General features: G+C 37.5%; 1 protein-coding gene across 1 annotated transcript in view; it reads left to right on the top strand.

Annotated features, from left to right (window-relative positions):
* Positions 1 to 11,983: 11,983 nt before the first annotated feature.
* Positions 11,984 to 26,183, top strand: part of TYR (tyrosinase) — a 107,235-nt gene continuing 93,035 nt past the window's right edge. Inside the window, exon 1 of the mRNA XM_068555253.1 lies at positions 11,984 to 12,802. Within this exon, the coding sequence (XP_068411354.1) occupies positions 11,984 to 12,802 (819 nt within the window). The remainder of the gene's footprint in view (positions 12,803 to 26,183) is intronic.

The raw sequence follows: 26,183 nt of genomic DNA, 5'->3' as shown, positions 1-26,183 counted from the left end.
TTCCCTCCTTCCCTTCCACTATGCTTTCCTCCCCTCCTTCCTTCCTTCTTTCTTCCTTCCTTCCATCTTTCCTTCCTCCCTCCCTCTCTCCACCTTCTTTTCTCTTTTCTTCTCTTCTTTTTCCTTCCTTCCTTCCTTCCTTTCTTTCTTTCTACTTCTACCATTTAATGTATTTTTAAACATTTTTTTCAAAATTTAAATTTATTTTAAAGTAAGCTGAGGGTCTGCATCAGGTTTTTACTTCATGTTTCTATAAATATATATGTATAATCTGGAAAAAAAAAGGAAGGTAATAATCACATGTATCCCAAGGAGTCTAATAACTAAAAGCTTATGTCTGACATTCTCTTATTTCTTTTATATTGAAAATCATATGACTTTCACTAGGAAGATAAGTCTGTTAGGCCAGCTCTTGGCTGGAAAGATTCTAAGTCACTAAATAGCACAGTAGACAAGGTAGTCTGACTCTGAGGTAGGGCTCAGGCTGTCAAATCAAAGGAAAATTGCCCTTTCTTCAGTCATTCTGACACAGCCCTGATGTCCTTCACTCACACTTTGCAGAGGATGGCCTTCTTTTGGCTTTGCATTTAATCATTATTACTCAACGAAGTGAAACTCAGTCATATAGTTGGCATGAAAGTCTGTCTGAAAGCTGTCTATATGTTCCTAGTTTACAACAAACTATCATCTCTTGACGGGATGATAGAAAGGAAGTGGGTTGGTTTTACAGTCAAGCCATCGGGAAGACACACTTGCATTGAAGTGCGTAGAACATGGTGTAGGTGGAAGTTCCTGCTTCTATGGAAAACTAGCAGATTTTCCCAGTTTCTCTTTCCTCTGAACTAGTTCATAACATGAATTGGATGTGAGGCATTTGCTTCATCTCCAGCTTCTTCCAGGCCAAAAAGTTGAGGCTGCATCAGAATTGCTTGCCTTTGGCATGAAGCATGTTTTCTCCGTGTTTCACTCTTTTGATCATATGACATAAATATGCCTTTGTGTAGAGTAGTGATTTTCATCTGATGCTATCAAAGGGCTTTACAAATATCAGATCCTTGAGGAGTAAAGTGATCAGAAAGAATGGGGGATTCTATGCCTGGGAATTTAGTTACAACTATGAAATACACAGAGGATCAGAAAAAAGTTTCTTAATCCTTTAGACTGTCTGATTCCTAGCAAATAAAATAGAAATAATGTGATGTATAATCTTAGTAGCATAAAGACATATTTATCACTAAGCTCAGTTATTAATAAATTCAGATAATGTGAGATGAGAGAGAAGTTGATAATTCAAAATTCTGTATAATTCTTTCATATTCTTTGCCTAACGATCTTTTAGAATTGCTTAATAAGAGGAAAAAATTGAGTGTATACAAATTCTACATTTTAAAACATTTGTCTGTCTTTTTTAAGTCAAGTAATGGCATGTCCTCCAGAAAAGAAATGGATAAAATACAAAGGGAAAAGTTATGAAAATTTTGAGGTGTTGAGGGATGGAAGACTTCTGTTTTAAAGACATTGTCTAGTAAAGCAATTATGCTCCAATAAAGATGTTAAAAATAAATAAATAAAAGAAAAGAAAAGAAAGACATTGTCTAATTTGGTTCTCACAGTAATCCTGTGAACTGATTTTATTACCCTTGTTTTACCACAAACAAAGAAACAAACAAACCAGGGCTCAAAATGAGGTCAATGGCTTGTATAAGACAAAATTTTGGTCTTGTATGGTGGACTCACTTGTTTCAAAGCCCATTTTTGTTTTTATGTTGGATTTTGCTATGTATCATGATTGACTCTACATAGAAGGCTATATATCATTGGCCACTGGATAAAAGGGAAACGTTTGACAATAATCATAAAGTTTATATCTAAGTGGTATGGGGACCAAGCTATAGCAAATGTGCTATTACAGAACTTTGGAACCAGAAGTCTTATTAATCTCCTTATAGACCTAGCATTATTGATTGATTTTTTCACCTATGTTATATTTTAATGAGTTTAGGTCAGTCAGCCACATTAATAGCACAAATTATTATACTCTGGGCATTAATAAGAATTATAAATTTTATCATGATGAAGCTTCTAGAAAATGATGGCCTTGTCCTTGAGGGTGATGAATTGAGGAATGGTGAAAGAACTGGGTTTCAGTAATGAGGAAGCATGCTGTGTCATTATTTGTGATGATCTTTCTATATATCTCCTTTTCTTTTATTTTCATGGAAAATAATCCTGTTCATCTGTCCATATGAACCCCACTATCTATATACAATGAGGTAATAGCATCCAGTCTTTAACTCACCTAAAAGACCCTAAATCCTATCAATTTTTCACACTGCTTGTATAGAAGTCATATTTTCTCATTATTTCTGCTTTGTCTGCTTCAACCATAATCAATTAATTGCATCTGTCATCCCTGCATTTTGCTGCTACTTCTACCTGCACTGCACTTTCTTCCCTTCTTCTGTTTACTTACACCAGTCTTCCTTCAAATCTCAGTTCAGGCATCATCTTTCCCCAGGAAGCCTTTCCTGACAATCTTGTCTCCACAGGCCTTTTCACAAGATAGTATGGGTTATGTGTTTCCACTGTATTCCCATGATTCCCTGCACATAAATACCAACATATAGACCTGGTGAAAAGAACAGAGATAGTGTAAGCGCACTGGTGTGTTCAAGCCCTGATCTACCAGTTATTAGTTGCATGCCCTTGGATACATCCTCTATAGTTTCTGAACCTCATTTTTTTAATCTGCAGGATTAGAGCAACCACTTAATGCAGGTTTGTTGTAAAAGTGAATGACATTATGTGAAAAGCACAGAATAGGAATTTGTGCTAAATATCATTCCTTTGGCCTCCCAGGCCCATTCTTTGCCTTCTCTACCCTGTTCTGGGCCCCAAGTAGATGATTTATAAGATCTGTATTAATGGGCTCCTTGCTCCTCTGGCTTGAGCTTGGCTTCATCCACAGAGGTTCACAGACAGAAAGATCAGAAAGCAGAAGGCAATTGGAGTCAGGGGTCAGGGTATTTAATCTCCCAATTCTTCTTTGCCATGTAGCCAGGGGCTGCCTGCATCTTTCTACAAGGCCGCAGCTCCCGCCAGCTGGCTTAGTCAATACAGTGACTTTCTCTGTCTTTCAGAAATTGTTCCCTCCCTTTGCCCTTGATGCCCAGGGTACTGCATTATCCTACGTTCATTTCCGTTAACCCTGCTGCCAACATTGTAAATAGTTCCTTTATTAAACCCTCCTCAAAAAGTCAACTTGAGTCAACTTGAGTGTGTCAGCTGTTTCCTACCAGGGCCCTGACAGACACCACATTCAATATTATTAACAATATGCACTTAACAAACTGTTCTGTAATTGTCTCTTGATTTCTTTGAATCCCTTGCCAAACTGTGAACTACTTCAGAGCAGGGACTGTGGCTCATTTGTCACTGTTATCCTACATTGTCACATACATTGCTTGGCAAAATATAAACACTTAATAAATGTTTGTTGGTTGATTAAATGAAAAAAGTAAGGAATGCATGTTATTCTGACCCCTTAAAAGTAGGCACTGCCCTTTATTCTTCTGAGTACAAAGCTTCACACTGCGTAATATAAATAAATGTTTGCTGCAATGAATGTGAGTTTGTCCAGAAATAAGAGCATAAGATGATTAAAAGGAATGTTTCTGGGCAAATTAATCTTGGGAGCAGTCAAAGGGCTATCAGGTTAAGTGTCATATAAAATTAGTTTAAAAGGATAGTCAGGGGTTTCCCTGGTGGCACAATGGTTAAGAATCCACTTGCCAATGCAGGGGACATGGGTTCGATCTCTGGTCCGGGAAGATCCCACCTGCTGTGGAGCAACTAAGCCCGTACGTGACAGCTACTGAGCTTGCGCTCTAGAGGCCTTGAGCCACAACTACTGAGCCCACGTGCCACAACTACTGAAGCCCGCGCCTAGAGTCTGTGCTCCGCAACAAGAGAAGCCACCTCAATGAGAAGCCCGTGCACCACAAGGAAGACCCAACACAACCAAACATAAAAACAAATAAATAAATAAATTTATTTAAAAAAAAAAAAGGATAGTCAGGACTCATTGAACTCTAAAGAGAGGGCACAAAATTTGAGATTAGGTGAATATGTTCATAAACCCATACTTAGTTTAGTAATCTATGCAATATTTGGAGAAAAATGAATTGAGAAGGAAAGAATTCTATAGATCATTTAGGTAAACATTTTTTCAACCATTGTCTTGCATAGAACATTATTCTGGTGTATCCATTTGGGGAGATATCACTTGAAGCATCATCAGTAGGTTACTTTTTTCTCTTTACCATAAGAGATATGCTAATTATATTAATTTGGTGGGGTAAGACTAATGTTGGGAATTACATTCTTTATTTATCACAGGAGTCATGGGATACCCAGGAGCTGCTCAGCAAAAGACAATGGGTTTAAAATGGCCAATCAGAAATTGTGGGCTGTGATGAGGGCTCAGATTTTGGGTGAAATAGTTTAAGAGACAATGAGATTGAGTTTTTGTTAGCTAAAGCTATACAAAAGCAACAGCATATTAACAACCTTTGGAAGTAGATAGGCAGGCACTATCACTTTCAATTGTGGAAGGTTCAAATCAGAGAGGTTAAGTGTTTTGCCCAAAGTCACACAGAACTTGGCAGCACCATAATTAATTTGAACTAATCTGTGGCCCAGTGCTTTGCACTTTACCAGGATGAACCTTCTAATCCAGTGTTGAGTGTGATGAGTACAATGACAAAGGTGAACCCATGGTAAAAGGAGAGAATAGAGGAAAGATCCCCAACCTACCCTTGAAGGAGGCCTGTACGTCAGCAAAGGCTTCCTTAACAGCTGAGCTGAGTCTTATAGTGTAACTAGATTATGGAAGTGAATTAAAAAAGGAAGCATTCTTAGTAGGGGAAAGAGCATGTGCTAAGCTCAGAATCCTAAGGAAGCATGACATCTCAGTATAATGGCAAAAGTTCAGTAACTTAGAACATAAGGTTTTAATTGGAGGAAAAGAGCAAGTGAGGTTACTGGGTAGAGAAGAAGGGGCCAATTTATAATAATGATATTTAATTATATCTAATAAAATAGCTATTTTCTAGCTCTTTGCACTGAAAAGACATAGAAGTAAGACCTATAGCAATGAACATAATCCATACCCAATTTGTGGTCTTTAATAATAACAGTTTCAACATTTATTGAGTACTTAATAAGTGTCAGACCTTGTGCTGAGTGTTTAACATGTGTTATATCATTTAAAACTCAAGAGCCCTATGTGGTATGACTGAGTACACAGAAGCTGTGATAAGTGGAATTACTGAACAAGTTCTAAGTATATGCTTATTCTTTTCCCCCTTTTCTCTTACCGTGAGGCTTAAGAACTAATAATTCATAGACCTTAGATAAAAATTTAGAGTCTGACTCCAGGGCATCAAATCCAGGGGCAGTTGAGGCCTGTGACTTATACAACTTTGCATCCCTCAGGTATTTAGTTCAAGGTCTTGTGCATGGTAGATGCTCAATATTTACTGAATAAATTTAATGAGTTTAAACTTAAACTGTAGAGAGTTAGTGGCTACATTTTTCTGCCTTCAACTCCACACGAGCACACACCTAAACACAATCATAATAATCACTGCTCAACATATCATAATAATCATTGCTCAACATATCATAATGTAGCTTGGCCAACGGTCACTAATCAGCTGACTACTGCATCAATTTTAACCTCTAAAAGAAACACACCAAATACATAAAACTCCAGAAGTCTTCATGATAGTTAAAATATATACATAGGTTCTGTTTAGAGGTTGATAGGGCATCACATCATCATTTTGAAAACTGATAAATAAAGGGTAAGAACTGAACATTTATCCCACCTTTCTTGTACAGAATGTATTTCAGAGTAGCCAAATAGTTGATGAGGAAAAGTTATTCTTTACGAATGAATCACAGTTGATAAATGTAAATAGAATGATAGAATTACAAAATTCACTATTCTTGTAATGTTTCATTGAAATGCTGGATGTAAGAAACAATTATCAGTGAATGATAAAACCATGAGGTAAAAGTTTGTTAGAGAACTATATAATAGACAAGATGGTCTGACATCACCTCAAACCACTGATCAATTTAAAAACTAATAGTGCAAAAACCAGACAATATGTTCCTCTGGTGTCTTTGAATAAGTAGTACACAGAAACAACTATAAAGTCATTCTTAACAAAAACAAAAGCAAAATTGAACCTGAATCTAATCATCTCCTATATCTAATTCCCTAATTATAGAAAATATGAAATTATTATTGAATATTCATGAAGTGATAGGAAATATAGGATAAAGAAGCATGTTGAATTATGCCACAAGGATAAAATTAGTCAATCCTAAAACATGGGGAATTCTGTTAGGACACAATCTGGTTTGTTCCTTAAGTATATTACATTAAAAAAAAAAACAAGAAGAGAAACATTGATTTTAAGAAAACAAACCTCAGAAATATATGAACCCAAAGCAATGTATAGACCTTGTTTGGATCTTGAAAACAAACACTTTTAAGATAATTAAATTGAGCATAAACTTGAAATCAGATGATATAAAGGAATTATTTTTCTCTCTTTTTGTCTGAGGTGTTGTACTGCTACTGTGGTTGTATTTTTAAGTCTTTAATTGTTAACAGTTTACACGAGATATTACAGACAAGATATGTTATCTGAGATGTGTTTTAAAACACTAAAGAATTTTTTGCTTTTTTTTATGGGTGGGACTGAAGAAACAGTGCCTAGAAAAAAGATGATGGTTGAAGAAGCTTGATGATGTGTACGTGTTAATTCCTTATATTATTTTTCCTAGTTTGAGTATATTTAACTCTTTTTTTTTTTTTAAACATCTTTATTGGAGTATAATTGCTTTACAATGGTGTGTTAGTTTCTGCTTTATAACAAAGTGAATCAGCTATACATATACATATACATATATCCCCATATCTCCTCCCTCTTGTGTCTCCCTCCCATCCTCCCTATCCCACCCCTCTAGGTGGTCACAAAGCACCGAGCTGATCTCCCTGTGCTATGCAGCTGCTTCCCACTAGCTATCTATTTTACATTTTTGCATAGTTACATTTATTTAAAAATGGTAGCTACTCAAACTGAGCTAATTATGTTACTTATACTCAATAAATGGTAGCTCCTGTTAAAATGGAGAGAATGGGGGCTAAAAAAGCTGGAGAAGAAGGTTCAAACCATCATCAAATAAAAAAGCAAAGGCAAATGATCAGAGTGAGGGAAAAGAATAAGGTTGACTAGATCAAAACCTGTGAGTAGGTGAACTATCAGTGCAAACAGCAGAAAAGAGAGGACAATTGTTTGAGGCTAGACTATAACTTAAACGCTAGAATTCAATATGTCAAAAATTGAACCCATATTCAATTCCCACAAACATTTTACCCTCTATTGTTTCTTATTTTAGTTATTGGCACAAACCAGAAACCTAGAAGTCAACCCCAAATCTCTTTCTCTTCACCTCTCACTCCTCTTGAATTCATCACTTATCTATCTCTTAAATTCCTTCACTTATATTCATCACAGGGATCATCACTCTGGTCTAAGCCACATAATTGATTGCCTGGGTTACTCCAATAATCTCCTAAGAATTATTTCTACATTTACGCTTGCTCCCACCCCATATCTGTTCTTATCTCAGCAGCTTGAGTGAAATGTTTTAAATGTGCATATGATTACATCAAGACTCTGCTTCAAACGCTTCAAGGACTATGATGTCATCCATATATACACTTCTATACTTATATCGCATGTCCGTAGCTTTGGAGGTTATAGCCACTTTAACTCCTTAGGATCCTTGAACATGCCATGCTGCTTCCAAGTTGGAACCTCTGCATATTGTGTTCCCTGGGCCTGGAATGCTCACATGCCTACTATTCTCTTCACCAAACAGACTTCTACTAATCTTTCGGCTGTCACTTGAAATATAACTTCTGCCAGAAAGCATTCCTCAACTATGCCTCATGAGATGAAATAGGTCCCTTTTCTATCTTTCCTAATAGGTTTAAAAAAATTTTTTTTATATCAATTTAAGAAGTATATTTTCCTACTTGCTAAAACTGGAAAACTTCAAATCAATATTTACAACATTTTTACACTCATTCACAGATATATGCAGAGCCACAAAGATTTTGGAGTCACTCAATGTGCATGAGGTCTGCAAAGTGATGCACTGCCTTCTCATTTCAGCTCTCATACTATAAACAAATGTTCTTCCCATGATCTATTTAGTGTCATGTCTGTGCTTTTTGTTGGTAATTTTATGGCCCAAAATTGACTCCAAGCATGGTGCTTATGTGCTGTCTAGTGTTTCTAAGCACAAGGAATGTGCCTTAAAGAAAATACATGTTAGGTAAGCATTGTTCAGGCATGAGTCATAGTGCTGTTGGCCAGGAATTCAATATTAATGAATCAACAATATATAGTAAATTTAATCAAGTAAAAAGTTATTTAAAATATGCATAGTTATAAATATTATTAAAATTACTAAAATTAAGATGTTATTTTAATAGGCTATATGTTGCATGAGGGTAGGTAGAAACCTCTCTGTTGTGCTTACCATAGCATCCCTACCTCCCATTGTATGCTTAATAATTGATGTTCCACAAATAATTGCAGAATATTTACAGAGGTCCTAATTCTGGTTAATAGAGTCTCACATTAGCTCGGGTGTTAACACGTACAATAATCTCCCAGGATAGGACAGAACACTTTCAAATTCTGAAAACTAGAGACACCTAGTGAATGTACATCTAGAGTTCAGGGAGGAAGCAATCTAAATGCGGTTTGACATTTTTAAAGTTTGTGCTTTTTTTTAAACTGAAATAGAGTTTATTTATAACATTGTGTTAGTTTCAGGTGTACAGCAAAGTGGTTCAGATATAGATAGATAATTTTTCAGATCCTTTTCCCTTATAGGTTATTACAAATTATTGAATATAGTTCTCTGTGCTATACAGCAGGTCCTTGTTGTTTATCTATTTTAGATATAGTAGTATGTATATGTTAATCCCAAGCTCCTAATTTATCCCTCCACCCCCTTTCCCCTTTGATAACCATTAGTTTGTTTTCTATGTCTGTGGGTTTATTTCTGTTTTGTATATAAGTTCCTTTGTATCATTTTTTTAATTTTTAGATTCCACATATAATTGATATCATGTAATATTTGTCTTTGTCCGACTTACTTCACTTAGTATGATAATCTCTAGGTCCATCCATGTTGCTGCAAAAGGCATTATTTCATTCTTTTTTATGGCTGAGTAATACTCCAGTGTGTGTGTGTGTGTGTGTGTGTGTGTGTGTGTGTATACCACGTCTTCTTTATCCATTCATCTGTTGATGGACATTTAAGTTGCTTCCATGTCTTGGCTATTGTAAATAGTGCTGCAGTGAACACTGGGGTGCATGTATTTTTTGAATTATGGTTTTCTCCGAATATATGCCCAGGAGTGGAATTGCTGGATCATATGGTAGCTCTATTTTCAGTTTTTTAAGCAACCTACATACACGCTGTTCTCCATAGTGGCTGTACCAAGAGACATTTCTCTAAAGAAGTTTGTACTAACAATAAGACAGTTTTACAAATAGTCCAGAGGAGATAGTGTCCTATATTTGAGAGTAATAAGGAGGTCTGTCGATGTCAGGATATCAACTTTGTGAAGGAAACTAAGAGGACAAAGTACATTTTAGCCATTCCTCTAAGCGTGCTCTGAAGATTATGAAAAAGAGACTTGGGAGAGTAGACACAGAAGCCCAGTGGTGTGATGGAGGCTTTCTAAGTTATTCACTGGGAAGCCTGATGGGAGGCAAATATAAAGCAAACTTTGTAATTAAACTGAACATGAGAAGTTAAATTCTGTCTGCAAGTAGATGCAACAGAATTATAAAAGGCCACATGTGGTTATAAGTAACACAGAACCAAGACTCCCCAGGGACAAGAAGCCCTGTGTTAATCTCTCTGTGGCTCTGAAAGAAGGAAGAAAAAAGATTAAGCCTCCTTGTGGAGATCATGTGATGACTTCCTGATCCCAGCCAGAGGCGGCATTTCCATGGAAACTTCTCTTCTCTTCTTCTCACACGCACTGCTCCTTCTACCTAAAAAGGCTGCTTTGAGTCTCAAGAGAGTTGTAGGGAGGAGACGATGTTTCTTCTAAGTAATGAGAAAAATTCCAGCAGAATGGGTAGAGAGCAGAAAGACTGACATTCCAGCATCACATGTAGCGATGACATTCCCTGGATCCCTACAGTTAAGACTGCAGACACTGCTGCTTTCCTCAGAGCTTTCACTTTCTCTCACTTGTTCCTCAAGTTCCGGGGACCACCAGCTTTAAGTATGGAGCAGGATAAGGAAGGAAGTCTCACAGGGGCAACTTTGACTTGACTACTCTCATCCTGTAACTCTTCAACTCACCTTAGTACAAACCACTCGATTTTTAAGCCCCTCCATGCATTGGGCCCAGGTTTAATTCCCTATAGCATGGGGGCGTATCTGAAGCCAATGCTCCAACTCAGCAGATGAAGTACAGCTCTCACCTCTCTACAGTTTCCCCTGCCTGAAGTATTGTCTCCATTCTCATTTTTCTTTCCAACTTATGTCTGTCCTTCAAGGTTTGGCTCAAGGGGTACTCCCATAATAAAATTTGCATACTATTATCCAAAATTATGCAGTCCTTTCCAGTATCCTCAGTTCACAAATATGTCCCTCCATTAAAAGTCTGATGCGCTTATTTTCTATACTACTCATTTGAAAACTGGTGTAGTGGTAAAATAATATTTTTATCCATGCATTTCAATTTATCTAGCTCACTATACACACAGAGAAAAAAATCTTGAAAAAATTTGCATGATCAATAAATATTTGTTGAATGAACATATCAGTCCTTATTCACTCACTACATTGAGAACTCCTTTGCAAGACCATATTGCAAACAAAATTTCAAATGAATTCCTGATTTCCAGAACTTATGGGCTAAACAAGATCGTTATAGCATTAAAATAAGAAAAATACAAACTACTATATATAAAATAAATAAACCAGAAAGATATATTGTACAGCACAGGTAATATAGCCAATATTTTATAATAACTTTACGTGGCGTATAATCTATAAAAATATTGAATCACTATGTTGTACACCTGAAAATAATATAATATTGACAATCAACTATACTTCAATTAAAAAAAAAAGAGTTTCCTTTGGAATATTCACTAGTAAATGTTTCTAAAATAAAGCAGACCACCCGGCTATCAAAGTGACCTCTCATTAATAATAGTCAGAAAATGAGCGATTAGACAGCAAGCAAGCAGCTAGCATCAAGATAATCAGGAAATGTATCAGAAAAAAAATTTTCTTCTGATACTTTGTATAAAATAAATAACCTTCAGATATAAGAAATAATCTCTAGGCTCTGAAAAGTGTCTCTTTCTGCAAAGACAAATTCTACCAATGCTGTGGCCTACATACGGTCTTTGAGAAACAAACCATCTTGCACCCAAAATCTCTAACGCTGCTTGACTTTTCTTAATAAAAGAAGCTCTATTCCTGACATGGCTTCTCATTTGCAAATGTAAAGCATCACTAATTTTATAGTCAATTAACTGGGTTTATTTAGATCAAGTGGTATTATTATCCTAACCATAAGAATTAAACTATTAATGGTGAATAGTGTTTCTCACTTTAACATAGGCCTATCCCACTGGTGGGATACATGCCAACTCCAAGGAAAAGTTAGTCATGTGGGTTTCAGAAGATGAAAGCTTAAGATAAAGACTGAGAGTGTTTGATGCTGGAGGTGGGAGTGGTATTATATAGGTCTTAGCCAAAACATGTGATAGTCACTGAAGGGGTAGCTGGAAAGAGAAGTGTGTGGCTCAATTAACCAGCTCAGGCAGACCTTGTGAGAACTAGAGGAAGAATGCTCCTGACTGCTTTGTACTGCCTGCTGTGGACTTTCCAGACCTCTGCTGGCCATTTCCCTCGAGCCTGTACCTCCTCTAAGAACCTGATGGAGAAGGAATGCTGCCCACCATGGGAGGGTGACGGGAGTCCCTGTGGCCAGCTTTCAAGCCGGGGTTCCTGTCAGGACATCATTCTGTCCAAGGCACCACTTGGACCTCAGTTCCCCTTCTCAGGGGTGGACGACCGGGAGTCTTGGCCCTCCGTCTTTTATAATCGGACCTGCCAGTGCTTTGGCAACTTCATGGGATTCAATTGCGGAAATTGTAAGTTTGGCTTTTGGGGACCCACCTGCACAGAGAGGCGACTTTTAGTGAGAAAAAACATCTTTGATTTGAGTGTCCCGGAGAAGAACAAATTTCTTGCCTACCTCACTTTAGCGAAACATACTACCAGCCCAGACTATGTCATCCCCACAGGCACCTATGGCCAAATGAATAATGGGTCAACACCTCTGTTTAATGACATCAACGTTTATGACCTCTTTGTCTGGATGCATTATTATGTGTCAAGGGACGCACTACTTGGGGGCTCTGAAATCTGGAGAGACATTGATTTTGCTCATGAAGCACCAGGTTTCCTGCCTTGGCATAGACTCTTCTTGCTGCTGTGGGAAAAAGAAATCCAGAAGCTGACAAGGGATGAGAACTTCACTATTCCATACTGGGATTGGCGAGATGCAGAAAATTGTGACGTTTGCACAGATGAGTACATGGGAGGGCGCAACCCTGCAAACCCTAATCTACTCAGCCCAGCATCCTTCTTCTCCTCTTGGCAGGTAAGATGTGCTGGACATATAATATCAGAGCATAAAAGAACCATAGCAATCACTTCTTCTGGAAGATCTTCATAAACACCTTTCCCATCTCTCCATCTCCTGCCAAGCCTAGAAAATTTTCCCTGTCAAGAGCTCTCAACATACCTTGTATTTTCCCTTTATAGCACACTTCACAATTGTAGTTCCAAAGAGATTTGTGTGGTTATTTGTCTAATATCCTCTACTTGGTTCCTAAAATCTAATGAATAAAAAGTACTTGGTTCATCACTGTATCTCCTAGCACCTGGGATGGTACCTGGCAAATGGTAAGAGCTCATGAAGTATCTGTTGAACCAATGGATGAATGAATACTTAGATGATTAGGTAAATAAATGATTTAGGTCAATGTTTCTGAAATTTTCTTCACAATAAAATTTATACATTGTACAAATTAAAAATACAAATTCCTATCCTTATCCCAGGAATCCCATTGATAAGAATCTTCAAAGGAGGGTCCTGGGAAGACCTCATTTACTAAATGTCTATGGTGATTATCACCATCAGCAAAATTTGGGGAATATTACTTAGATTAAATTTTCTTTTAAAAAAATATATGAAGACCCTGAGGCTCAAACAGGTAAATAATGAAAATAGCTAATATTCATCAATCAATTAGCATGTATGAGCCCCTGTTGTGTTTATGTGTCTTAATTCATTTAATACTCTTACTAATCATTCCCCATCTCAAAGATTTAAAAAAACCAACCTGAGGTATAAAGACATTAGGTAACTTGTACAAGATCGCAGAACTAGTAAGTAGCAGAGACAAGATTTGTTCTCAGATAGCCTGGCTGCATGACAACCCTATAATATTGGGTTGGTCAAAAAGTTCATTCGGGTTTTTCTGTAACATCTTATGGAACAACCTGAACAAACTTTTTGGCCAACCCAATATTTCCAAGGACATGTCTGCTATGATGTCTAAAGGATCTGGCCATCCTACCTCACTTTTTTCAATAAGATGCAGAAGAAATTATAATTTTTTCCAAAATATGTGCAAACTTTTGAGGTATAAGATAAGGGATTGTTATTTTGAAGTTTAATTTCTGTTTCTCCTATTCTGATTTTTTTCACTCTGGATTAGGGGCAAAATGTAGCCAAAGAAACATGCTTTTAATTATTTATCATTTTAAAACCATAGGTGGAAGGAATGTTTTTCTGCCTGTATTCCAAACATTTCTAATACAGCACTTTTGACTAGCAGTGCTTTATGGAACTAAACCCCAATATTTAAATGAGATGGGAAGAATCTTGCATTCTTACCCGGCGCTCTGCAATTTTGAAATGTGGATGGCTTCCCATCCGCCCCCCTGCACTAAGTTCACACACCTTCCAAATAGAGCCTATTGAAGCTCATTGAAAATGACCACTGTAATGTCTTGTGTCACTAATGTCAGCTATTTACCAAGAGAAAGGAGTGTATTTGTGCAGGAAAGGCTGGAAAAATTCTGCTTCAAAAAAAAAAAATTCTATTTCAATAAGTCTTCAGACCTCCTACCTTAATCTATAAAGTGCAAAACTCTCATCTAACTCTCACATCCTCCGTTATTGCTTAAAATACGGTTAAGCTTGGATGCGGGATTTTCAGTCAGTTATAATGCTTTCCTTAATTGCTTTTCTTGACCCAGAAAAACTGGAGGATTATCTAAATTACCAAAAAGTTACAACATCCACACTGAAGCTTAATAGGCAAATACTAATTGATATTAATTACATTAGATGTAGGCTTCTTGGAAGTACCTAAATTATGTTTCTAATTTTTTCTATTCATTTATTGATTATTGAGTGGACATTTTTTTCTGTTTTTTTTTCTCCTTTACGATTGTGTCCAGTTTTACTTCTAAATAAAACTTTTTGGGTCTAGTAGGTAAACACTAAGTTGAAATTGTTACAACATTAGATTCGATATTGTTCTATGATTAAACTACTGTGTAGTAGATGGTGGTAAAAATAAGATTAGGAAATACAGAGGACAAAGACCACTGAAGAAAAATGAGCAAACGACGATTTAAATAAGGAAGGTGAAATGAGTGAACATTTACGTTCACCTACCGTGAGTGGTGTCATTGTGTGAGGTGACAGTCAAACCCAATTCTAGTTGGCTGTTTCCATTCCTTTGCAGAGCATCTCTGGTTAAAGTCCTTTAAAAATGAAGATCAGTTATTTATATTGACTTAATTCAGCAGTTCTCAGTATCTTCTAAATCACATAGGAGCTTAAAAAATTGCATGTGCTCCACCCATCTACCCTCTGCCAGAAAATCATAGTCAGGGGATCCACTGTGAAGTCCAAGCATCTGTATTTTTAAAAACTTCTACTGTAATGCTAATGCACAGCCCCCACTAAGAATCATTGATTTAATTAATATGGAAATTGTTTTGGTATCTCTTTCACTTTACAAACTCAGGTTCTATAATAAACACACCACTAGTTTAAATGCTTTTGCCTGAATTGAACACTCAAATCAAGAACTAGACTGTTTTACGTGAGATGATGAGACCAAATACCTTCCAGACTTGGTGAGTTCATTAATATCTTCTTAATTAGTTAGACTCAGCCCCTTAGGTACAAAGCCTCCTGCTTTTCCTTAATTTCAGATATCTTTTACTTGACACACACAAAAATAGAGTTTTTAGATTTATTAACTCATAAGATTTATTAACTCTGAGCTAAGAGACCTTCAGTGGTGTGTAGTGTACTGCCTACATTCTGTAAAAGAAGATAGTGAGACCCCGAAAGCTAGGATGATTTGTCTAAGGTCACACAGCTGAGGACTAAACCCCAGTGCCTTTGACTCCAATGCTATTTCAAGTTAACCATGTTGCTTCCTATTTTTAAGGAGCCATTTAGGCTTGGAAGGGATAAAACAAGCCACTGATTTATGGATGTAAATTCTGACTTGTAGTCACTTTAACTCCCTTAAAATTCAGTTGCACAGACAACTGGGGCAGATATTCTGATGTAGTCCTTTTCATTCATGTTAGAGTGAAATTATTCCATTAGACATTTATTTATCCACATCCCTTACTCAGGTAGAATTGACCTTCACCCTTTTGCACTATCATTATACTTTGTACAGATTTATATCATAGTACCTATAATTCTTCAATACATGTAATTGTTTTCAAACCTATCTTTGTCTAACAGACTGCCATCTGCTCCAATGTAGAAACCATTTCTAATTTATCTTTATGTCCACAGAGTCAGGAACATAATATATACATGGAATGGGCTTTGTCAATATATGTTGAATTGAACACAATTGAAAATCATAGAAATGTTAGCTCCAGTGCTAACACACATAAAAAATTAAACTCTGCATAGACATAGCTAGATTTCTAGAACATTAAGCCATAATTTATAGCACTGGATCCCCAAGGCCAAGGACACAATTATGCCAAAATAAGCAGTAACTTATTGTCTGGAATAAAACATTTTGTGTAACTCTCTCTAGGCTTATGTGTGTGTGTGTGTGTGTGTGTGTGTGTGTGTGTGCATGCAAAAAGTGAAAGCACACATAGAGAAGATCAGGCAAGTTACAACCTGAGTGTTACTTAAGTGAGATTAATAATATTTACTGATAAGGTTTTTTATTCAATAAAATAATATATTAAAAATTATGTGCTTAATGTTAGTTTTCATAGAAAGCCTATATTCAGAATTCACATGCTTTTTTTGTATATTTGTTCCTTTATTTTTTGGTTTAATGCCAAGAGCTTTTAAACTAGAAGCATGTTTGTCGTCAATTAAAGCAGTCCATTATTTTTGGAGGTGGGGGGTGAACATTAAAGTACAAATACCTGTGCTCAACACAGTTAGATCCAATGTTATGCAAGCAGCAGATAAGCTGGCCGTAGAAGGAAAGGGTAGCTGTCATGATGGATCAAAATAAAGAGAAAAAACTTTTCCAAGATGATAGGCGTGAGTGAAGTGTGACCAGGGAATTCACTCATCAGGTGAAAAGCATATCACATGGAAGCAAACAGTAGGAAGAAAAAAAAAGTTACATTTCAGCAGAGAGTCATGGGTTTAGGTAACCATGGCAACAGCTCAGTGAATTAACAGCTTCTCTTTTTTCTTTATGAAAAAGATTCTGTGGAATGTCATAGGGTTTACATTTTTATTTAGCTAAACCTCTAATGTCATGATAGAAGCTTTGCTCCTAAAGCTTTTTTTTTTTTTAACATCTTTATTGGAGTATAATTGCTTTACAATGGTGTGTTAGTTTCTGCTTTATAACAAAGTGAATCAGTTATACGTATACATATGTTCCCATATCTCTTCCCTCTTGCGTCTCCCTCCCTCCCACCCTCCCTATACCACCCCTCTAGGTGGTCACAAAGCACAGAGCTGATCTCCCTGTGCTATGCGGTTGCTACCCACTAGCTATCTATTTTACATTTGGTAGTGTATATATGTCCATGCCACTCTCTCACCCTGTCACATCTTACCTTGCCCCCTCCCCATATCCCCAAGTCCATTCTCTAGTAGGTCTGTGTCTTTATTCCCGTCTTGCCACTAGGTTCTTCATGACCTTTATTTTTCTTTTTCCTTAGATTCCATATATATGTGTTAGCATACTGTATTTGTTTTTCTCTTTCTGACTTACTTCACTCTGTATGACAGACTCTAACTCCATCCACCTCACTACAAATACCTCCATTTCGTTTCTTTTTATGGCTGAGTAATATTCCATTGTATATATGTGCCACATCATCTTTATCCATTCATCCGATGATGGACACTTAGGTTGCTTCCATGTCCTGGCTATTGTAAATAGTGCTGCAACGAACATTGTGGTGCATGACTCTTTTTGAATTATGGTTTTCTCAGGGTATATGCCCAGTAGTGGGATTGCTGGGTCGTATGGTGGTTCTATTTTTAGTTTCTTAAGGAACCTCCATACTGTTCTCCATAGTGGCTGTATCAATTTACATTCCCACCAACAGTGCAAGAGTGTTCCCTTTTCTCCACACCCTCTCCAGCATTTATTGTTTCTAGATGTTTTGATGATGGCCATTCTGACCGGTGTGAGATGATATCTCATTGTAGTTTTGATTTGCATTTCTCTAATGATTAATGATGTTGAGCATTCTTTCATGTGTCTGTTGGCAATCTGTATATCTTCTTTGCAGAAATGTCTATTTAGGTCTTCTGCCCATTTTTGGATTGGGTTGTTTGTTTTTTTGTAATTGAGCTGCATGAGCTGCTTGTAAATCTTGGAGATTAATCCTTTGTCAGTTGCTTCGTTTGCAAATATTTTCTCCCATTCTGAGGGTTGTCTTTTGGTCTTGTTTATGGTTTCCTTTGTTGTGCAAAAGCTTTTAAGTTTCATTAGGTCCCATTTGTTTATTTGTGTTTTTATTTCCATTTCTCTAGGAGTTGGGTCAAAAAGGATCTTGCTGTGATTTATGTCATAGAGTGTTCTGCCTATGTTTTCCTCAAAGAGTTTGATAGTGTCTGGCCTTACATTTAGGTCTTTAATCCATTTTGAGTTTATTTTTGTGTACGGGGTTAGGGAGTGTTCTAATTTCATACTTTTACATGTACCTGTCCAGTTTTCCCAGCACCACTTATTGAAGAGGCTGTCTTTTCTCCACTGTATATGCTTGCCTCCTTTATCAAAGATAAGGTGACCATATGTGCGTGGGTTTATCTCTGGGCTTTCTATCCTGTTCTATTGATCTATATTTCTGTTTTTGTGCCAGTACCAAACTGTCTTGATTACTGTAGCTTTGTAATAAACTCTGAAGTCAGGGAGCCTGATTACTCCAGCTCCATTTTTCGTTTTCAAGATTGCTTTGGCTATTCGGGGTCTTTTGTGTTTCCATACAAATTGTGAAATTTTCTGTTCTAGTTCTGTGAAAAATGCCTCTGGTAGTTTGATAGGGATTGCATTGAATCTGTAGATTGCTTTGGGTAGTAGAGTCATTTTCACAATGTTGATTCTTCCAATCCAAGAACATGGTATATCTCTCCATCTATTTGTATCATCTTTAATTTCTTTCATCAGTGTCCTATAATTTTCTGCATACAGGTCTTTTGTCTCCTTAGGTAGGTTTATTCCTAGGTATTTTATTCTTTTTGTTGCAATGGTAAACGGGAGTGTTTTCTTAATTTCACTTTCAAATTTTTCATCATTAGTGTATAGGAATGCAAGAGACTTCTGTGCATTAATTTTGTATCCTGCTACTTTACCAAATTCATTGATTAGCCCTAGTAGTTTTCTGGTAGCATCTTTAGGATTCTTTATGTATAGTATCATGTCATCTTCAAACAGTGACAGCTTTACTTCTTCTTTTCCGATTTGGATTCCTTTTATTTCTTTTTCTTCTCTGATTGCTGTGGCTAAGACTTCTAAACTATGTTGAATAACAGTGGTGAGAGTGGGCAACCTTGTCTTGTTCCTGATCTTAGTGGAAATGGTTTCAGTTTTTCACCATTGAGGACAATGTTGGCTCTGGGTTTGTCATATATGGCCTTTATTCTGTTGAGGAAAATTCCCTCTATGCCTACTTTCTGCAGGGCTTTTATCATAAATGGGTGTTGAATTTTGTCGAAAGCTTTCTCTGCATCTATTGAGATGATCATATGGTTTTTCTCCTTCAATTTGTTAATATGACGTATCACGTTGATTGATTTGCATATATTGAAGAATCTTTGCATTCCTGGAATGAACTCCACTTGATCATGGTGTATGATCCTTTTAATGTACTGTTGGATTCTGTTTGCTAGTATTTTGTTGAGGATTTTTGCATCTATGTTCATCAGTGATATTGGCCTGTAGTTTTCTTTCTTTGTGACATCTTTGTCTGGTTTTGGTATCAGGGTGATGGTGGCCTCGTAGAATGAGTTGGGGAGTGTTCCTCCCTCTGCAATATTTTGGAAGAGTTTGAGAAGGATAGGTGTTAGCTCTTCTCTAAATGTTTGATAGAATTCGCCTGTGAAGCCATGTGGTCCTGGGCTTTTGTTTGTTGGAAGATTTTTAATCACAGTTTCAATTTCAGTGCTTGTGATTGGTCTGTTTATATTTTCTATTTCTTCCTGGTTCAGTCTCGGCAGGTTGTGCATTTCTAAGAATTTGTCCATTTCTTCCAGGTTGTCCATTTTATTGGCATAGAGTTGCTTGTAGTAATCTCTCATGATCGTTTGTATTTCTGCAGTGTCAGTGGTTACTTCTCCTTTTTCATTTCTAATTCTATTGATTTGAGTCTTCTCCCTCTTTCTCTTCATGAGTCTGGCTAATGGTTTATCAATTTTGTTTATCTTCTCAAAGAACCAGCTTTTAGTTTTATTGATCTTTGCTATTGTCTCCTTCATTTTTTTTTCATTTATTTCTGATCTGATATTTATGATTTCTTTCCTTCTGCTAGCTTTGGGGTTTTTGTGTTCTTCTTTCTCTAATTGCTTTAGGTGCAAGGTTAGGTTGTTTATTCGAGATGTTTCCTGTTTCTTGATGTAGGCTTGTATTGCTATAAACTTCCCTCTTAGAACTGCTTTTGCTGCGTCCCATAGGTTTTGGGTCGTCATGTCTCCATTGTCATTTGTTTCTAGGTATTTTTTGATTTCCCCTTTGATCTCTTCAGTGATCACTTCGTTAGTAAGTAGTGTATTGTGTAGCCTCCTTGTGCTTGTATTTTTTACAGATCTTTTCCTGTAATTGATATCTAGTCTCATAGCGTTGTGGTTGGAAAAGATACTTGATACACTTTCAATTTTCTTAAATTTACCAAGGCTTGATTTGTGACCCAAGATATGATCTATCCTGGAGAATGTTTCATGAGCACTTGAGAAAAATGTGTATTCTGTTGTTTTTGGGTGGAATGTCCTATAAATATCAATTAAGTCCATCTTGTTTAATGTATCATTTAAAGCTTGTGTTTCCTTATTTATTTTCATTTTGGATGATCTGTCCATTGGTGAAAGTGGGGTGTTAAAGTCCCCTACTATGATTGTGTTACTGTCGATTTCCCCTTTTATGGCTGTTAGTATTTGCCTTATGTATTGAGGTGCTCCTATGTTGGGTGCATAAATATTTACAATTGTTATACCTTCTTCTTGGATTGATCCCTTGATCATTATATAGTGTCCTTCTTCTCTCTTGTAATAGTCTTTATTTTAAAGTCTATTTTGTCTGATATGAGAATTGCTACTCCAGCTTTCTTTTGATTTCCATTTGCATGGAATATCTTTTTCCATCCCCTCACTTTCAGTCTGTATGTGTCCTTAGGTCTGAAGTGGGTCTCTTGTAGACAGCATATATATGGGTCTTGTTTTTGTATCCATTCAGCCAGTCTGTGTCTTTTGATGGGAGCATTTAATCCATTTACATATAAGGTTATTATTGATATGTATGTTCCTATTCCCATTTTCTTAAATATTTTGGGTTTGTTACTGTAGGTGTTTTCCTTCTCTTGTGTTTCTTGCCTAGAGAAGTTCCTTTAGCATTTGTTGTAAAGCTGGTTTGGTGGTGCTGAACTCTCTCAGCTTTTGCTTGTCTGTAAAGGTTTTAATTTCTCCATCGAATCTGAATGAGATCCTTGCTAGGTAGAGTAATCTTGGTTGTAGGTTTTTCTCCTTCATCACTTTAAGTATATCCTGCCGCTCCCTTCTGGCTTGCAGAGTTTTTGCTGAAAGATCAGCTGTTAACCTTATGGGGATTCCCTTGTGTGTTATTTGTTGTTTTTCCCTTGCTGTTTTTAATATGTTTAATTTATATTTAATTTTTGATCGTTTGATTAATATGTGTCTTGGCGTGTTTCTCCTTGGATTTATCCTGTATGGGACTATGTGTGCTTCCAGGACTTGATTAACTATTTCCTTTCCCATATTAGGGAAGTTTTCAACTATAATCTCTTCAAATATTTTCTCAGTCCCTTTCTTTTCCTCTTCTTCTTCTGGGACCCCTATAATTCGAATGTTGGTGCGTTTAATGTTGTCCCAGAGGTCTCTGAGACTGTCCTCAGTTCTTTTCATTCTTTTTCTTTATTCTGCTCTGCAGTAGTTATTTCCACTATTTTATCTTCCAGGTCACTTATCCGTTCTGCTGCCTCAGTTATTCTGCTACTGATCCCTTCTAGAGTATTTTTAATTTCATTTATTGTGTTTTTCATCGTTGCTTGGTTCCTCTTTAGTTCTTCTACGTCCTTGTTAAATGTTTCTTGCTTTTTGTCTATTCTAGTTCCAAGATTTTGGATCATCTTTACTATTATTATTCTGAATTCTTTTTCAGGTAGACTGCCTATTTCCTCTTCATTTGTTAGGTCTGGTGTTTTTTGACCCTGCTCCTTCATGTGCTGTGTGTTTTTCTGTCTTCTCATTTTGCTTATCTTACTGTGTTTGGGGTCTCCTTTTCACAGGCTGCAGGCTCGTAGTTCCCGTTGTTTTTGGTATCTGTCCCCAGTGGCTAAGGTTCATTCAGTGGGTTGTGTAGGCTTCCTGGTGGAGGGGACTAGTGCCTGTGTTCTGGTGGATGAGGTTGGATCTTGTCTTTCTGGTGGGCACGTCCACGTCTGGTGGTGTGTTTTGGGGTGTCTGTGGCCTTATTATGATTTTAGGTAGCCTCTCTGCTAATGGATGGGGCTGTGTTCCTGTCTTGCTAGTTGTTTGGCATAGGGTGTCCAAAACTGTAGCTTGCTGGTCGTTGAATGAAGCTGGGTCTTGATGTTGAGATGGAAATCTCTGAGAGATATTCCCCGTTTGGTATTACGTGGAGCTGGGAGGTCTCTTGTGGACCAGTGTCCTGAAGTTGGTTCTCCCACCTCAGAGGCACAGCCCTGATGCCTGGCTGGAGCACCAAGAGCCTTTCATCCACACGGCTCAGAATAAAAGGGAGAAAAAATAGAAAGAAAGAAAGAAAGAGGATAAAATAATATAAAATAAAGCTATTATAATAAAAAATAAGAAAAAAATTATTAAGAAAAAATTTATTAAGATAAAAGTTAAAAAAATTTTTTTAACACATTTATTAATTTTTTATAATAAAAAATAAGAAAAAATTATTAAGAAAAAAATTTATTAAGAAAACAAATATTTAAATTTTTAAAATAAAAAATAAGGAAAAATTTATTAAGAAAAAATTTATTAAGAAAAAAAAATTTTTAAGTAAAAAAAACAAAACAAAACAAAAAAACGGACGGACCAAACCCTAGGCCAAATGGTGAAAGCAAAGCTATACAGACAAAATCTCACCTAGAAGCATACACATATACACTCACAAAAAAAGGAAAAGGGGAAAAATTAATATATCCTGCTCCCAAAGTCCACCTCCTGAATTTGGGATGATTCATTGTCTATTCAGGTATTCCACAGATGCAGGTACCTCAAGTTGTTTGTGGAGATTTAATCCGCTGTTTCTGAGGCTGCTGGGAGATATTTCCCTTTCTCTTCTTTGTTCGCACAGCTCCCGGGGTTCAGCTTTGGATTTGGACCTGCCTCTGCGTGTAGGTCGCCTGAGGGCATCTGTTCCCCGCCCAGACAGAACGGGGTTAAAGGAGCAGCTGCTTTGGTGGCTCTGGCTCACTCAGGCCGCGGGGAGGGAAGGATACGGAGGAGGCGGGGCGAGCCTGCGGCGGCAGCGGCCGGTGTGACGTTGCACCAGCCTGAGGCGCGCCGTGCGTTCTCCTGGGGAAGTTGTCCCTGGATCACGGGACCCTGGCAGTGGCGGGCTGCACAGGCTCCCGGGAGGGGCGGTGTGGAGAGTGAGCTGTGCTCGCACACAGGCTTCTTGGTGGAGGCAGCAGCAGCCTTAGCGTCTCACGCCCGCCTCTGGGATCCGCGTTGATAGCCGCGGCTCGCGCCCATCTCTGGAGCTCGTTTAGGCGGCGCTCTGAATCCCCTCTCCTCGCGCACCAGGAGACAAAGAGGCAAGAAAAAGTCTCTTGCCTCTTCGGCAGGTCCAGACTTTTTCCCAGACTCCCTCCCGGCTAGCTGTGGCGCACTAGCCTCCTTCAGGCTGTGTTCACGCAGCCAACCCCAGTCCTCTCCCTGGGATCCGACCAAAGCCCGAGCCTCAGCTCCCAGCCCCGCCCACCCCGGCGGGTGAGCAGACAAGCCTCTTGGGCTGGTGAGTGCTGCTCGGCGCCGAGCCTCTGTGCGGGAATCTCTCCGCTTTGCCCTCTGCACCCCTGTGGCTGCGCTCTCCTCCGTGGCTCTGAAGCTTCCCCCTTCTGCCACCCGCAGTCTCTGCCCGCGAAGGGGCTTCTAGTGTGTGGAAACCTTTCCTCCTTCACAGCCTCCTCCCACTGGTGCTCTGTTATTTCTTTTTTCTTTTGCCCTACCCAGGTACGTGGGGAGTTTCTTGCCTTTTGGGAGGTCTGACGTCTTCTGCCAGCGTTCAGTGGGTGTTCTGTAGGAGCAGTTCCACGTGTAGATGTATTTCTAATGTATCTGTGGGAAGGAAGGTGATCTCCGCGTCTTACTCTTCCGCCATCTTGCCCCAAGATCCCGCTCCTAAAGATTTTAATAACTGGTTGTTTGTTGCTATTTCTTTATGTTTAAGAGAACACTAAGTTCACTTTCTCCATGAATACATCTGTTTCTTCTTTCTATATCTCCCTTTTTTCATTTGACTTGGGACAGCTTGATCTGTTTCCCCCAAATCATGTTATAAGTCACCTGTGTTGAAACAGAAAAAGAACAAATTCCTCATCAGAAGACTTCTGCCACTTACCAGATTCTACCTCTGCTACTTACCAGATGTTATTGGACAAATTATTTGGAATCTTTGACCTTTGTTTTTTTTTCTCAACAGAAAAAAATGGGGTGCAATTATCATATATGTGTGTTTTCTGTGTTGATGAAAATACTAAATGGAATGGAAAGTAGAATGATGTAGTGGAAAGGGTATAGTCATTTGAGTCATAAAAACATGACTTTTGTAACTTACTTAGCTACAAAATCCTGGACAAGTTACTTAATTATTCTGAGACTTTTTTTTCTTTAAAATTAGAATAACATATCTTAAAGCATTATAGTAAAGGGATTCAATGAAATCTGTTAATGTAAAATGACTTGTTTAGTGTCTGACATATTCTTTGAGTTCCATGTATGGAAATTATCATAATATATCTTTACATGATATATTGATGATAGTTATTATAATAATGACTATTCATCCAGTGTTACAGAGTCAGGGTTAACAATTTGGTGGCCTGCCCAATGGTCTTGTATTCAATAATAATATAATAGCTGCCATTATTAAACACTCTGTACTTGGCACTATATACTAAATGCTTTACTTGGGTAAAATTATTTGATCCTTCATAAAAAGTTGTTATAGCCCCCATTTACAGATGAAAAACCTTGATATTCAGAGAGCTTAAGTAATTTGCTCAATTTGGAAACCATGTCTGACTGCAATCTCCATGATAACCATAGTGATAACACTTTCTCCCACCCTGCCTCTCCTTCTGTATCAAATATAAAAACAATAATTTGAGATTAAGTTTTTCAAATTATTTCTGGAACTGGGGTAGATTTCTTCCTTGTTACTAATACATTGTCATCTGAACATTTAGCCACTTGGCTGTTGGCATTTCAGCAAAAATAGTTTCATTCAATCCTCTCTAATTTAACTGAGCCTGCTGTAGGAGTCTTTTAGGCAGTAGGATCTTTTGAAAATATCCTGATATGGGTTATTATTCAAACAGGAATGACAATGATTTCATCTATATCCCTGCTGTGATGTCTAGTTAATCGACATTTTAAAGGAATCCAATATATTACACTCAATGCAAAAGTTAAGTTAGCTTTATTCAACCATCCCTAAGCCATTTACAGGCAGTCATAAATCTACTGGATGTAGCTTTGGAGTCAGGAGAACTGTGGATTAATGTTCTAGTCCTGGCTCTGAACATCATATGACCTTAGACAAGTCACCCAACAATTCAAGTTCTCAATTATGCATGGGTAAAAGGATTGAGGAATGTCATGAAGTATGAAGAAACTGACATCTGTTGAGCCAGAAACAGCATTTTATTATTTTATTAATATAATAATAATAAATATAATAAATTATACATTAATATGTAATATTTATTATTTCATATTACAGTTGAAGAAATTGAGACTCAGCAAGCCTAAATAACATACTCATTGCCCCATTGCTAGTAAGTAGCTGAGCCAGAGTTGAAGCCCACACCTACATGAATTTGGAAACTAATTCTTTTCCAACACACAACCCTTCAATTCATAGATGATATCTTAGTGACCAGAAATGAAAAGCTTCTCTAAGTGTCTGTTGTATAACACAGTAGCAGCCATTCCCGGGGGGGGGGGGGGGCAAGGCTCATTCAGTTCCATCTGATGGTGATTTAATTTGCTTTTACATTCTTATAGATTG

Source organism: Eschrichtius robustus, chromosome 11 (genome assembly GCF_028021215.1).
Source record: "Eschrichtius robustus isolate mEscRob2 chromosome 11, mEscRob2.pri, whole genome shotgun sequence".
NCBI lineage: Eukaryota > Metazoa > Chordata > Mammalia > Artiodactyla > Eschrichtiidae > Eschrichtius > Eschrichtius robustus.
This window is presented reverse-complemented; position numbering and strand designations above follow the sequence as displayed.